Source organism: Rana temporaria, chromosome 9, assembly GCF_905171775.1.
Source record: "Rana temporaria chromosome 9, aRanTem1.1, whole genome shotgun sequence".
NCBI classification, from domain to species: Eukaryota; Metazoa; Chordata; class Amphibia; order Anura; family Ranidae; genus Rana; species Rana temporaria.
Window position 1 is genome coordinate 89,954,050 of NC_053497.1, and position 13,675 is coordinate 89,967,724.

The following is a 13,675-nucleotide window of genomic DNA, read 5'->3' on the forward strand; positions in this document are numbered from 1 at the left end:
AACTTTTTTATAGGAACGCAGTAGTATTTGACAAGTCACTGATCTAAGTTTGATTTAAGATTGTGATACATTTGGATGGAAATTTAATGTTTTAAAGCACAGGATTCACCTTTCTTAGTGATTTCACAAAAGGCATAAAACACAAAGACATCCACAATGGGGCAGATTCACAAAGATCTGCCCCGGCGCAGCGTATCTGAGATACTCTACGCCGCCGTAACTTACTTTTTTGGTTTGAATCCTGGAAGAATTTGCGCCGTAAGTTACGGCAGCGTAGTGTATCTCTCGCGGCGTAACGGCGCCTAATTCAAATCGGCGAGTAGAGGGCGTGTTTCATTTAAATGAAGCGCGTCCCCGCGCCAAACGAACTGCGCATGCGTTGTCCCTAAATTTCCCGCCGTGCATTGCGCTAAATTACGTCCAGCCCGATTCACGGACGACTTACGCAAACCAATTTTTTTTTTTAAAATGATACGTGGGAACGACGGCCATACTTAACATTGAGTACGCCACCAAACAGCAGCTTTAACTATACGCCGGAAAAAGCCGACTAGAGACGACGTAAAAGAATGCGACGGCCGCTCGTACGTTCGTGGATCGTCGGAAATAGCTAATTTGCATACTCGACGCAGATTATGACGGGAACGCCACCCAGCGGACGCCGAAAAATTGCATCTTAGATCCGAAGGCGTACGAAGACGTACGCCTGTCGGATCTAACCCAGATGCCGTCGTATCTTGTTTTGAGGATTCAAAACAAAGATACAACGCAGGAAATTTGAAAGTACGCCGGTGTATCAGTAGATACGCCGGCGTACTCGCTTTGTGGATCTGCCCCAAAATGTTTAAAGGGTAACTCAATTCTTGTTATTTTTTTTATCAATGTTTTTTTTTTACTTATAAAAAATTGCATAAGATACTTCTGGGCGTCGGTATTCTGAAAAAAGTTCAAAGTGAGCAATATTTCAATAAATCATTTGGTAAAATGAGAGCAAGGACCTGAATACATTAGCAAGATATCTTACTACCTACTTTGTTCTGCTCTAGCTGTACAGACAATGGTCCGCTTTTATTTGTTAATTTTATAAAATTGGAGGGTGAAACATCTGGTGTAGCTCTGCATAGAAACCAATCAGCCTCCGGATTTTATTGTCAAAGCTTACTTCAACAACCTATAGTTATAAGCTGATTGGCTACCATGCCCACCTGCTCCAGATTTTACACATCAACCCCAGTGTGTCACGGGCTGGATCAACAGACAAAAAAAACCTTAAAAAAGCAAACGTATGCAACCACCACATCTAAGGACTGGTAAGCTGCACTATACAGTACTAAATTTTTTTGTTTTGGGGTTTATTACTGCTTTACGCTACAGGTGTGGACACAGAATAGTACCAAGTTTATCTTAAAGCATTTATGTTTGGACACAATGGATACTTCAAGAATCTGTGAACGCAAAAGAAAACAAAGTAGGTCTTTTCATTATTTATAAGGATGACTATTTGACAGACTTGCCTTATTATATAAATCTGTACAAAAGTCAGACTTTAATATTTTTGAGTTGCCAAAAAAGACATGTACCGAAATCTGCAGAGTTGTACATGTTAGATAAATGACATTGCCCGACAGCTTTGGTCACAGCTGTGTATGGCTATTTTATTCCAGGGACTGCAGAGGAAACTGTGTGCCTCGTGTTGTTTCTAACACATTAATTAGGTGATTTGCAAAACCTAATTACAGCAATTACAGGAGCCTCGACAACTCTAAGCAGGGAGCAGCTATGGCAGCTTTGGCATGATACCCCAAATTTGATATTTCCAAGGTGACCTAAAATTTCAAGAGGAACTTACACTTTGTACCCAGTCAATTGACAGAAGTAGATGGTTTGATTTAAAACTCTTTAGTTTTGATAGCTGCACAACATTACTCGTAATACTAAGATATACGGTACCCAGCATTCCTGCTTCTGTATGTCTTGTGCTATCACTGAACAACAGACACAGTTCGAAGCAGTGTTTACTGGGGTCAGGCCAGGTGACTTAACTCCAGTTTATAGAACAACCTGAACTAGCTGTGATTTGAATTGATAATTCTTTAACCAGATAGTTACTCCTGCTTGTATTATTATTATTTTTAATGTAATATTATTATTAGCATAATAAAAACAATAACAATAATAATAATAATTATTATTAACATAATGATTTCCAAAAAAATAACCTGGAATATTTAAAACCTGCTATTAGCTTGAGATTTAACACTCTACATTTACATGCAATATTCTCAGATTTAAGGGCTGACCTTCAGGGCCTGGAAGTGAGATCACAATTCAAATATCCATTTCCATATTGATCATTAGACGTAAGAGGGGGAAACATCAAGATTGTTAGAAATTTCAGCAATAATCCCACATTCTGGTTACATATCAACTTTCTTGCAGCAAGTCCCAAACGTACCAATGGAACCAAACTATTATCAGTGCTTTCATAGAGCGCAACTTTGGCTAAAATTGGGGCAGATCAAGTCTGGAGCTTATAAGGTTTGTCAGCAATAGACTCAGCAGGTATCCACTACTGAAACATATCACAACTAGGGATGAGCCGAACACCTCCCCGTTCGGTTCGCACCAGAACCTTCGAGCGAACATTTAGAACCCCATTGACGTCTATGGGACTCGAACGTTCAAATTCAAAAGTGCTCATTTTAAAGCCTAATATGGAAGTTATTGTTGTAAAACGTCTTTGAGAACCCGGGGTCTTGCCCCAGGGAACATGTATCAATGGGAAAAAAGTTTTAAAAACGGTAGTTTTTTTCAGGACTCCTGAAAAAACGACCATTTTTAAAACTTTTTTTCCATTGATACATGTTCCCTCGGGCAAGACCCGGGTTCTCAAAGACGTTTTCACAGGCATACTATAGACACCCAGCAGATACAATATTTAAAGGAATATATATTTTTTTATATAAGCATCAATAAAATCACTGCTCCTGAATCTTTAGGTGCAAACTACAGAGCACACGGCCAGTACACACCAAGTAGCTTTAGGTGCAAACTACAGAGCACACGGCCAGTACACACCAAGTAGCTTTAGGTGCAAACTACAGAGGACACAGGCAATAAACTACGTGAGGCCCCGTGCACACGTCCGAGAAACTTGACGGGCAAAACACATCGTTTTGCTCGTCGAGTTCCTTGTGAAGCCGCCGAGGATCTCAGCGGGCAAACTTTTCCCATTGACTAACGAGGAAATAGATAACATGTTCTCTTTTTGGCCCGACGAGATCCTCGTCGGTTTCCTCGGCGAAAAGTGTACACACGACCGGTTTTCTCGGCAGAATATGTCTCCCATCGAGTTTCTGGATGAATTCTCCAGAGAAACTGGTCGTGTGTACGGGGCCTAAGAATACTGCAGCTAGCACAATCACCTGCCTGCCAGTAAATTAGGAAGAACTGATCTAGCTAAACTATACAGTGTATAAATATATGTACAACACCTGGGATGTATATATATCCTCTACACACTGTAACATTAACTGACTAGCCTGCCTGCCTGCTCTATCTACCTGCAAAAAATGACACTCTCTCTGTCCTCTCTTAACCACCACAACACACTACACAAGGCCAACCTGCAGGCGGCCTTTTATAGTGTGGGGCGTGTACTAAACCCCCTGAGCCATAATTGGCCAAAGCCACCCTGGCTTTGGCCAATTATGGCTCTCCGTTTTTTTGCAAGCTGTGATTGGCCAAGCATGCGGGTCATAGTGCATGCTTGGCCAATCATCAGCCAGCGATGCCGCAGTGAATTATGGTCTGTGAAACTTAATTCGAATTTGGCGCGAACGACCCGTTTTGTTCGTATTTCGACGAACGATCGAACATACGATGTTCGAGTCGAACATGAGTTCAACTCGAATACGAAGCTCCTTCCTAATCACAACTACATAAGGATGCTGCAGAGGGGGCACTGTGTTCTAACACTGTCTGAAAATCACAGAAAACTAGGGCTTCCAATGGTCCCTTTTAGGAAGGGGTCATTCTTTTTTCATTAAGATCACACCACTCCCCATTTTCTTCAAGGAGCATTTTGCAAAATGTAAAAACACCAGCACTAAAGCCGTATTCGGCCCGCGGGTCTTGTGTTTGACACCTGTGATGTAGACTTAGAAAACTGGTGCTGCTACTGATATGCAAATTTCAAGTTTTCTTTCCAAAGGTTATTAGTGAAGTCTTTCTCCAAATCCTCACTGCAGATGTAGGCTTATTGCCTTGCAGAGAACAGTGACACAACCATCACAGAAAAGCCTGTTTTATCTTTAAGGTGCAGGCTGTAACTAACCGCCTGTCTTCACCATCTCTATGCTGTTAATGAAAAACTATGACTTCACCCAATGGGAGAATAACTGTGTCTCTAGGGATCAATTGGAGTTTTTATTTACTAATTATACACTAGTGAGTTTATAGGCTGTCAATTATAACACTCCTCTCTAGGGATGTTTTATCAGCTATATAAATACTGCTCAATTTTTTTTAAGTTTCTATAAACAGAGCAAATTCTGATGTTAGGAAAGTGTCTGACTTCACCCTGAAGTGTAGCTCATGCAACATTTTAACAATATGTCCTATGGGCCTGCAGAACAAAGGATTGATCTGCTGACTGATGTGAAACACTGATAATAGCTTGCTTTATCCACATTAGCACATGCACAAATACACAATACCAAAAGGTTCTTTCCCACAATACATGCAATAAATACAAGGCTTACAAGGAGAGCATGACTGAGCAGGGTTGTGCTAGAGCTTTCTCACTCAGCACAGTCACTGTTGGGTATGTATGAATACAGATGGCCAGGTTGCTTATATATGAAGTATACGCAAGAAGTGACAAATGAACAGACTACAATTAGCACATCACCTCAATGCTATGAGTGTGTTATGTTTTTTCCTGTCCTTTCTTTTTTGCATCCATCTGTAACAGTGCTTTATTTTGTATTTTTGTTTGAATGAAGTTGGGAAGATCAGGGCTTTCCTTGCCTATGTAAGATGAGTATACAAACAGGCCCAATTTGGCGCCAATCTGACCTAAAATCAGTAGCATCGGTCATATTCTCCTTGTATGAAGTAAATCACAGACACATGAAGACGCCGCTCACAGGTACAGGATGTGCGATGAGAGACTGATGATCAGTGGATTCCACCATCTAATGCAATGGTATGGAGACAATGGAGTGCAGGAATGAAACTCGCAGATATAGGGGCCCAAATTTGCTCATGCTCCAGTGCCCCAATTGTTTTGATTTCAAAGTGTAGAAGGCAATGAATTTTGCTGACACATGTGCTCGCTATGCTGACTCACTTGGTGACCATAAACATACAAATTCTGTTGCCACCGGCTGTGCCAAGGCTATTTTGTGCTCACTAGCTCATTTCAGTGACATCATGCTGAAAAACCAGTGCTCAATTTTTTTGCTACCAGCTATTAGTTCTTCAGAGTAGGAAGTAATGATCTAAATAATTTTCATATGATGAAAACATTTTTTTAAATAAAAACATTGAAATAGATTTTTTTTTTCAAAAATCTATCAATCTGATATCCAGAACATTGTCAGACAACAGTAACTGTGGAAGAACTTATATAATTATTATAATCGGTTTCATATGATGCTTAGATTGCATGTTTGGTATGTAAAGTGGACCTCTGAGTCTAAAAAGCTGGCAGCAAAAGTAAAGTCTACATAAAGTGAATAAAGTATTTTTTTACCTGATCTTCCAGAAGGTCCTGCTGGTCCAGGATTTCCTTTGGGACCTGGTGTGGAAAGTCCTGGGAGACCTGGTTGTCCTGGTGATCCTGGGCTACCCGGACTTCCAGGATAACCACTGTCTCCTTTTACACCAGGAAATCCAGGAGATCCGGGAGATCCAGAAATTCCTGGATCACCCTTTGCACCTGCAAATACACAAAGAAAAATCATATATTTAAGTTAAAAGGTTTAGACAGATCAAAAGTAAAATCACCATATGTGTTCTATGTACAGAAAAAATTAGGTAAGACTCAATTCTCCTTGGCTATTTATGAAGATTATGACTGGTAAGTGCATTTAGGCCTTAAACAGTGATGTGGCATAGGGGACGCAACTAGCAAAACTATGAATCTTACTACAGTGCAATGGTGTGAGGGCAGTGTGCATGGAAACAAAAGTACTGCAAGGCAATACACCGCTTCCCACAGCGCATTCGGCAGCTGAACTGAATGAAATGTCTCTGTGACATTTCAATAAATTTTATTTAATACAAGAAAAAAGTCAACAGTGCGATTCACAGAGATCCCACCAGACCGCAATACACACCAGTCACTGGGTTACAAGCAGCCCTGAGGCTTTGTTCACACAATGTGCAGAGACGTGAGTTTTTCTGCATCTGTTTCTGCAAGGGTCAAAGAAGACAATTGTGCCCTGTTCACACCACAACACTGGTATCATGTATGTATTTTTTTCACCGGAATATACAACAAATAGGCCTCATTCACACCATATGTATATAAAAACTGATAGAAGAAACACACAGATTTGACTTGCATAAGTCTGTGTGGCCGGGTTCACACTGGTACGACACGACAGTCATATTACTTTAGATACGACTTTTCCCTGAGACTTGAAGTCTGACGTGTGTCCGACTTCAATGAACAGGGATCCGACTTTGATCCCCGACAAAACCAGGCACTGTGTCTGGTATGAATCTTTAGGATTCCCCCCCCCCCCCCCCGAAGTCCATACCAGACCTTTATCCGAGCACGCAGCCCGACCGGTCAGGAAAGGGGTGGGGATTGGCAAGCAGCCGAACCGTACCAGGCCGCATGCCCTTAACATGGGTGGTGGGTGCTTTGGGGCAGGGGGCCACCTCAAAGCACCTTGCCCCTATGTTGATGAGGACAAAGGCCAGGCTTGTCATGGTCTGCGGGCGGGGGCCATATCGGAATCTAGGAGCCCCCTTTAATAAGGGGGCCCCCAGATCCCAGCCCCCCACCTTATCTGAATGAGTATGGGGTACATTGTATCCATGCCAATATAAGTAGTGGCACACCGCGCACCAGGCATTAGGGCGTGAGAGAGCGTTGTGACAACATCGGAAGAAGAGCAGAGGGAAGAAGACAACGCAGAAGACCGGGCAAGAGCGAGAAAAAGAGTGGGCAAAAGAGCAGAAGATAGCGGATGAGACCCGGCAGAAGACAGAGAGAGAAGAACCAGAGGGAGAGCGGAGAAGAGCCGGAGAGGGCAGAAGAAGTTGTAAGAGACTCCCGAGGCTGCCTAAAAAATTACTTTAAACACCTGTGTAGTGTGTTTTTTTTATTGACACTTTTTTTTCAGGTGAATGGGTAGGGGTACCATGTACCCCAAGCTCATTAACATAGGATGGGGGGCCGGGATCTGGGGGGCCTCATTACTAAAGGGGGCTCCCAGATTCCGATAAGCCCCCTGCCCGCAGACACCGACAAGCAACGGCCAGGGTTGTCGGGAAGGGGCTCTTGTCCTCATCAACATGGGGACAAGGTGCTTTGGGGTGGGGGGCCCAGGACCCCCCCTGCCCTAAAGCACCCACCCCCAATGTTGAGGGCAAGCGTTCTCGTATGGTTCAGGGGGGGGCGCTCGCTTTTTTTGGCGTAGGGGGTTCCCCCGTAAAATCCATATGCTCTTATGCCACGTACACACGATCGGAAATTCCGACAAGAAAAATGGTGGATTTTTTTCCGACTGAATTCTGGCTCAAACTTGAGTTGCATACATGCGGTCACACAAAATTTACGACAAGAACTTTTCCCGTCGGAAAATTTGAGAACCAATTTTCAAATTTTTGCTGTCGGAAATTTCAACAGAAAAAGTCTGATGGGGCCTACACACGGTCGGAATTTCCGACCAAAAGCTCACATCAAACTTTTCTTGTCGGAAATTCCGATCATGTGTACGCGCCATTAGACGGGGGACCCATGCTGTTTTTTTTTCTTTCTTATTTGCTGTGGAGTTCCCACTCAAGATCATCAGAGCACAAGTTGCATGCCAAAGTCGGTTCAGGTAAGACGGCGATCTGACTTTAATCCGACTTCAGTGATATTCAATGGGCTGAAGTAGGATCAAAGTTGGACCAAAGTAGTACAGGGAGTATTTTCAAAGTCGGACTGACTTGTGTCGGACCAGTTAAGATGGCTCCCATAGGGAAACATTGATTTTCACACGTCATGCGAAATGAGCTCCCAATGTCGGAGCATTTGTCGTATCCCGGCCTGTAAGTCAAATCTGCATGTTTTTCCCATCAGTTTTTATACACATATGGTGTGAACGAGGAATGAAGAGTCTCTTAGTGACCATTGTAGATCTACAAACAATACTGGGAGTTGTTGTGGCTGCAGTGGGCTTTTCAGAAAATGCCTTTACACAGCTTCCATTTTTCACTTAACATTTTCCCAGTTCTCATAACATCAATTTGTAGATCAAGGTTTTTTTAGGAAATGGTCACATCATTTGGGTGTTATTTCACTGGTCCTTACAAACAATCACCATATTCGCTAATAGGACATGATTAAATAGAATGATGGCATTTAAATATATACGGAATGGTGATTGGTGAAATTAAAGAAGACTTGAGCTTAAAATCTAATGCTTATCTGTTTAACAGGCACCTATTAGCACATGTGATGAAGCAAATTGGTACAGAAAATGTACATTTACGTCACTAGGAACTGGGGTCTAGGAACAGTAACTGCTGTTCCACAAAGACACTAAGCAATGGATAAAAAAGTAGGTCTGGGCAAAATAGCAGGTGTAGGCTTTTTACTTTAGGTGGTGCATTATTTACTACTGACTTGTTTCATGCTGTTTGAAAGGCAGGGTTGCCTGAGCATAAATCTACTTTTTTTAATGTAGAGCTATGAATGAAGCAAAAACTTTACCTGGACCTCCAGGAAGTCCCGACAATCCTGGTGATCCAAAACCCGGTAATCCTAAAACACAGATATTAACATTTATAAAAGCTGATGACATATATTAAAATATAATCATACAAGATAATCACAAACCTGATTCGCCTTTTAGACCAGCAGGTCCAGGAATTCCATCTTGACCAGGCTGACCTTTTTCACCTGGAGATCCTGGTGCCCCAGGACGTCCAAGTTCTCCTACAAGAATGACACAGTAAAAGCATTAAAGCTATGAATGAAGCAAAAACTTGTATAGTCTACTATTTGCTTATTAGAGTACCTGAACAGAATTAGGACACAGTTTTACAAAGTCATAAATACAGGTCATCGGGTCCCATAACAAAATATTGATGGGGCTACCTGGTGACCTGCAGTCTTAACTGTGACAATACATCACTGTTCTTAACATAATGTATGTGTGCTTCAAACTTATCTGCTCCACGATGAGATGCCTCCAAAAGACCTGTAGTGCCCCAATTACATACTGCACTCACCAGCATAGGTGTGCGCACAGGGTGTGCACACCCTAATCCTCCCATGCAGTGCAGATTCCCGCTGCTTTCTGTCTCCCCCCTACAGTGCTGCCAGCTTCCCTCCTCTCAGGAGCGGGGAAGGGGCTGATAAATATGTCATTAAGTGGCCTTCCTTTTCTGAATAAACACAGTGACTTATCTGTACCGATTTCACCTGTCTATATTCTTAACTGCAGCATAGTAAATGATGTTTACTGGAGGCTGTAGAGAAAGGGACCGGGGAATTTCTGTCCTCAGTTTCTTTCTCTGTCTCAAAAATGAGACATCAGGGGTTTGTTTAGACCTTTGATATTTCACCAAAGCCCCACATGGCTCCAATTTTTTTTTTTTTTTAAACGAATAAAAAATAATATTGTCAAAAATAATTAAAAAATAATAAAAATAAAAAACTACTGACACCGTCCACTGCCCTACTGACACCAATGTTTGCTCTACTGACAACGTTCACTGCTCTGCTGATATACACGCATGTGTGTTTGTGCTCTGGGGTGCACACGCTAATGCAATAGGCTGCACACCCCACAAATGCTCACCAGATGGATTTGACCCCTTGTGTTACCAAATAGGTCAAATTGCCCTCAATAAGGCCCAGGCTCCAATGTACACAGACCCCTGGTTAGTCTTCTATTCACCTTTCTGATGTGTCCTTAATGCCCCTTGATATCTCTCAGAACATATCCACGTACCATAAAGAAGAGGGAGGAGGATCTCACTGTGAAATTCAGCTTTATTGAGTAACATGATTAAAAGTAATGACATGGAGACATGGATAGGATGTGTGAGTTTGCTTTGAATATTAAAGGTGAATTACCGTATTTATCGGCGTATAACACGCACAGGCGTATAACACGCACCCTAACTTTAAGAGGGGAGTTTCAGGAAAAAAAACTTTACACAGCCCCCTGCGTATAACACGCAGGCACAGTTTACCTTCTATTTTCAGGGTAAAAAAGTGAGTTTTATACGCCAATAAATACAGTAAAAAGCATTTCCGGTTTGTGGTGCTCAGATACAGTTAAGTTCTGCTTTAAACATCATTGCTTTTAATGGGGATTATATATAGTGAAAGGTTATAAAATTATGGGGGGGGGGATTTTGTCATACCCACACATATTTAAATCTAAAATGTGACAAAGAGATAGGTGAATTGCATATTAAATGTTTATACGAATATGCATACTGTATGAATAAAGGTGTCTTTTGAAGACACTTGAACAGCTGTGGGTTTGTCTCTTTTAGAATGGAAGACAACTATACCCTTATTTGATATGTGTTGGTATACATTTATCCTGGCCCTCATAGCCTCCAGTCCTCTATGACCAAGCCCATTTACAGGCAGAGCATGTCAGTGCGCTGTCTGCATCTGGCAGGAAATGTACTGATTGTTGGAAAAAATATAAGACTTTTTGGATTCAGCAGTATTGCACCACAATTTATTTTTATATTAGGTGAGCCAATTTCATGAAGAGCCTCTAGCACATTACCAGTTGTTGAAGGTTGCATGGGCATTAAGTGGTACCAGCTCTAAAGGGGTTGTAAAGGTCTGTTTTTTTATTTTCTAAATAGGTTCCTTCAAGCTAGTGTATTGTTGGTTTACTTACCTTTTCCTTCGATTTCCCTACTAAATGTTTTTTTTTCTTTGTCTGAATTTCTCACTTCCTGTTTCTCCTTAGTAAGCTTGTCCCCATCATCCGAGCGGTGGTTAGTCAGCCAAAACAGCTTATTAAGGAGAACAGGAAGAGAGAAATTCAGACAAAGAAAAAAAAAAGGGAAATCGAAGGGAAAGGTAAGTGAACCAACAATGCACTAGCTTAAAGGAACCTATTTATAAAATAAAAAATTAACCTTTACATCCCCTTTAATGTCTAAATCAAAGACAGGCAGCAGACAAGCTGTCATCATAGTCAGTACACTACTATAATCAGCGAGTTGTAATAGCAATAATAACAATCATCACAATATTTTATAATCTTACATAATTGTAAATGTTCCTGAACACAGTTACTTTATATCTTTCATACAAATGTTTTTCAACTCTGGCTTTGCAGAACTAACATTTTTATTGTTTTATCAGGTATTTAGCTAAGGAGTAGCACACTTTTACAGCCTGAGAAAGTTAGGCATACTGGGTTGATGTCATAGTGACAGGTTTCCTACCCCTTGGTCCCGGTGGGCCTGAAGTCCCAGGGTTTCCTGGAGGTCCATCAAGTCCTTTAGACCCTGGAATACCTGAAGCACCTGAACAAAAAGAAAAAGTAAACAATAGTGATGACAAACTATTACTTAGGTTGACTCAATGCCAGAACTGTGCCAACATTTGATAATATAAAGCTGTACCTGTGTAATCCCTGCCCACCAAAAATTGAGCACTAATTGCCTTCATCACACTTTCATTTGAATGTATGCGGAATTTTGGAGTTGAGTCTGTTCATTTCTGTTTATATTAATGTGGGTTAGGGACCTTAGATTTTAATCCCATTGAGAGCAGGGGCTAATGTGAATGTACAATATATATGTAAAGTGCTGCATAAATTGTCAGTACTATGTAAATTCCAATAATAATAAATACATTTTAAAAAAAAATTGATGATTTAACCACCTGTCAGGGATGCTAACTGCAGGCATTCAATAGCAGGGTTGGCCAGATCTGCCATAGCTACACTTAGGAAACTGAGATCAGATATATGCTTTAAGCAAGCGGACTGACAACTCACGGGGGGCCCCGGGCAATAGGAGATTATGGGGCCCCCAGGCAATAGATTATGGGACAACACAGTATATGCACACACACACATACAGTATACATACACAATATACACACACAGACACACAATATACACACACAGTATACATACACACAGAATACATACACACAGAATACACATACACACACTGAAAGGGTACTGGAGAACCAGTAGAAATAGAGTGAATCTCTCTAATGGTACAGACAGAAATAAAAAGTGACAGGTGTTCTAATCCCTCTCCGCTGTAGTCATCCCAGTGGATATGATGTAATGCGATAAAATACCGATTGGTTTCATGAGATAAAGACCACAAATTTCGATGAAATAACGCATTCCTTATTTTATGAGCATTTTTTAGGGAATTGCAAAACAACAAATCAACAAATTGTATGAAAACCAATGTACTGTAATGGTCGCCTCTCTACAAGTGATCAGGAAATATATCTTAGTGAAGGGTCAGCTATAGCAGGCCCCTTTCTTATAAGCCAAGCAAGCCTAGCCTACTGGTACATGACTGTCCCCAGGAATGCCATGTTCACTGGCCAGAAAGCATAAGAGGCTAAACAAAACAAGGACATAAGGGTTTCTGTGGTTTCAGGAATGCAGTTGTCCACAGGGGATGACGGGGACTGGTATCTTGCAGCAACATAGCCAATCTGACGTGCAAAAGGATCAGTCCAGGCAACAGGCAGAAATGTGGTAAAAAAACAAAAAAATCAGGAACACTGATTCTGGCTACACTGATCTGGAGACACTTCAGCTGGTGTGGTGATGCTCTGAGAACTGTGACTGGCCACACTATTAGGGCTGGTGAAACATTGCAGTTGAGTCTGTGTTTTACCACCCTTCAACCACAATCCTTTAACTGAAAAGGCAGCGGGCAGGAATGTACACCGGCCATGGTTGTGATGCTTTTCAGCTGTGGCTAGAATTATACCCCCATACGCTCGCCAACCGTTATCTATTCAAGTAAATGGGGTCGCTTGTGGGGGCCCCAGGGGGTTAAAGCAGGTGGTGAGGGGGCAATACAATGTTCTTCACTGCCTGTGATATGTTTTGTGAAGAGTAATCCTAACATGGATGGCTCTTCAGAGAGCATCGCAATTATGAACAAGCCCTTATGTTGACACAATAACCGCTGAGGTGGTGATCAGAGACAATGGTTACTTTGGCGGTGATCAGGAACAGTATGACCGGTGTTGCAGTCATCAGGAGTATTCTAACTGTCGTGGTGGTAATTAGAGACAATATGACTGGTGTAGCAGTAATCAGGGACACTGTGACTGGGGTGTCGATGATTAGGGACAATATGACTGGTATGGCGGTGATCAGGGACACTGTGACTGTAATTGTACCTAAACATGACTCACTGTTTGCTATTGTGATTGCTGTGATTGTCCATGTGATCACTGTGTCCAATCACAGAGATCACA

General features: G+C 41.8%; 1 protein-coding gene across 5 annotated transcripts in view; it reads right to left on the reverse strand.

Annotated features, from left to right (window-relative positions):
- COL4A5 (collagen type IV alpha 5 chain) overlaps positions 1-13,675 on the reverse strand; it is a 203,281-nt gene that overhangs the window by 37,005 nt on the left and 152,601 nt on the right. For 3 of the 5 annotated variants that reach the window (XM_040323904.1, XM_040323903.1, XM_040323902.1), the window contains 4 exons: positions 11,656-11,736; positions 9,065-9,163; positions 8,939-8,989; positions 5,759-5,944 (listed from right to left, as the gene is read on the reverse strand). In XM_040323904.1, coding sequence (XP_040179838.1) covers positions 5,759-5,944; positions 8,939-8,989; positions 9,065-9,163; positions 11,656-11,736 — 417 coding nt within the window. Of the gene's footprint in view, positions 1-2,300; positions 2,310-5,758; positions 5,945-8,938; positions 8,990-9,064; positions 9,164-11,655; positions 11,737-13,675 lie in introns of all 5 variants that reach the window. The other 2 variants (XM_040323901.1, XM_040323900.1) reach the window with 1 other exon arrangement.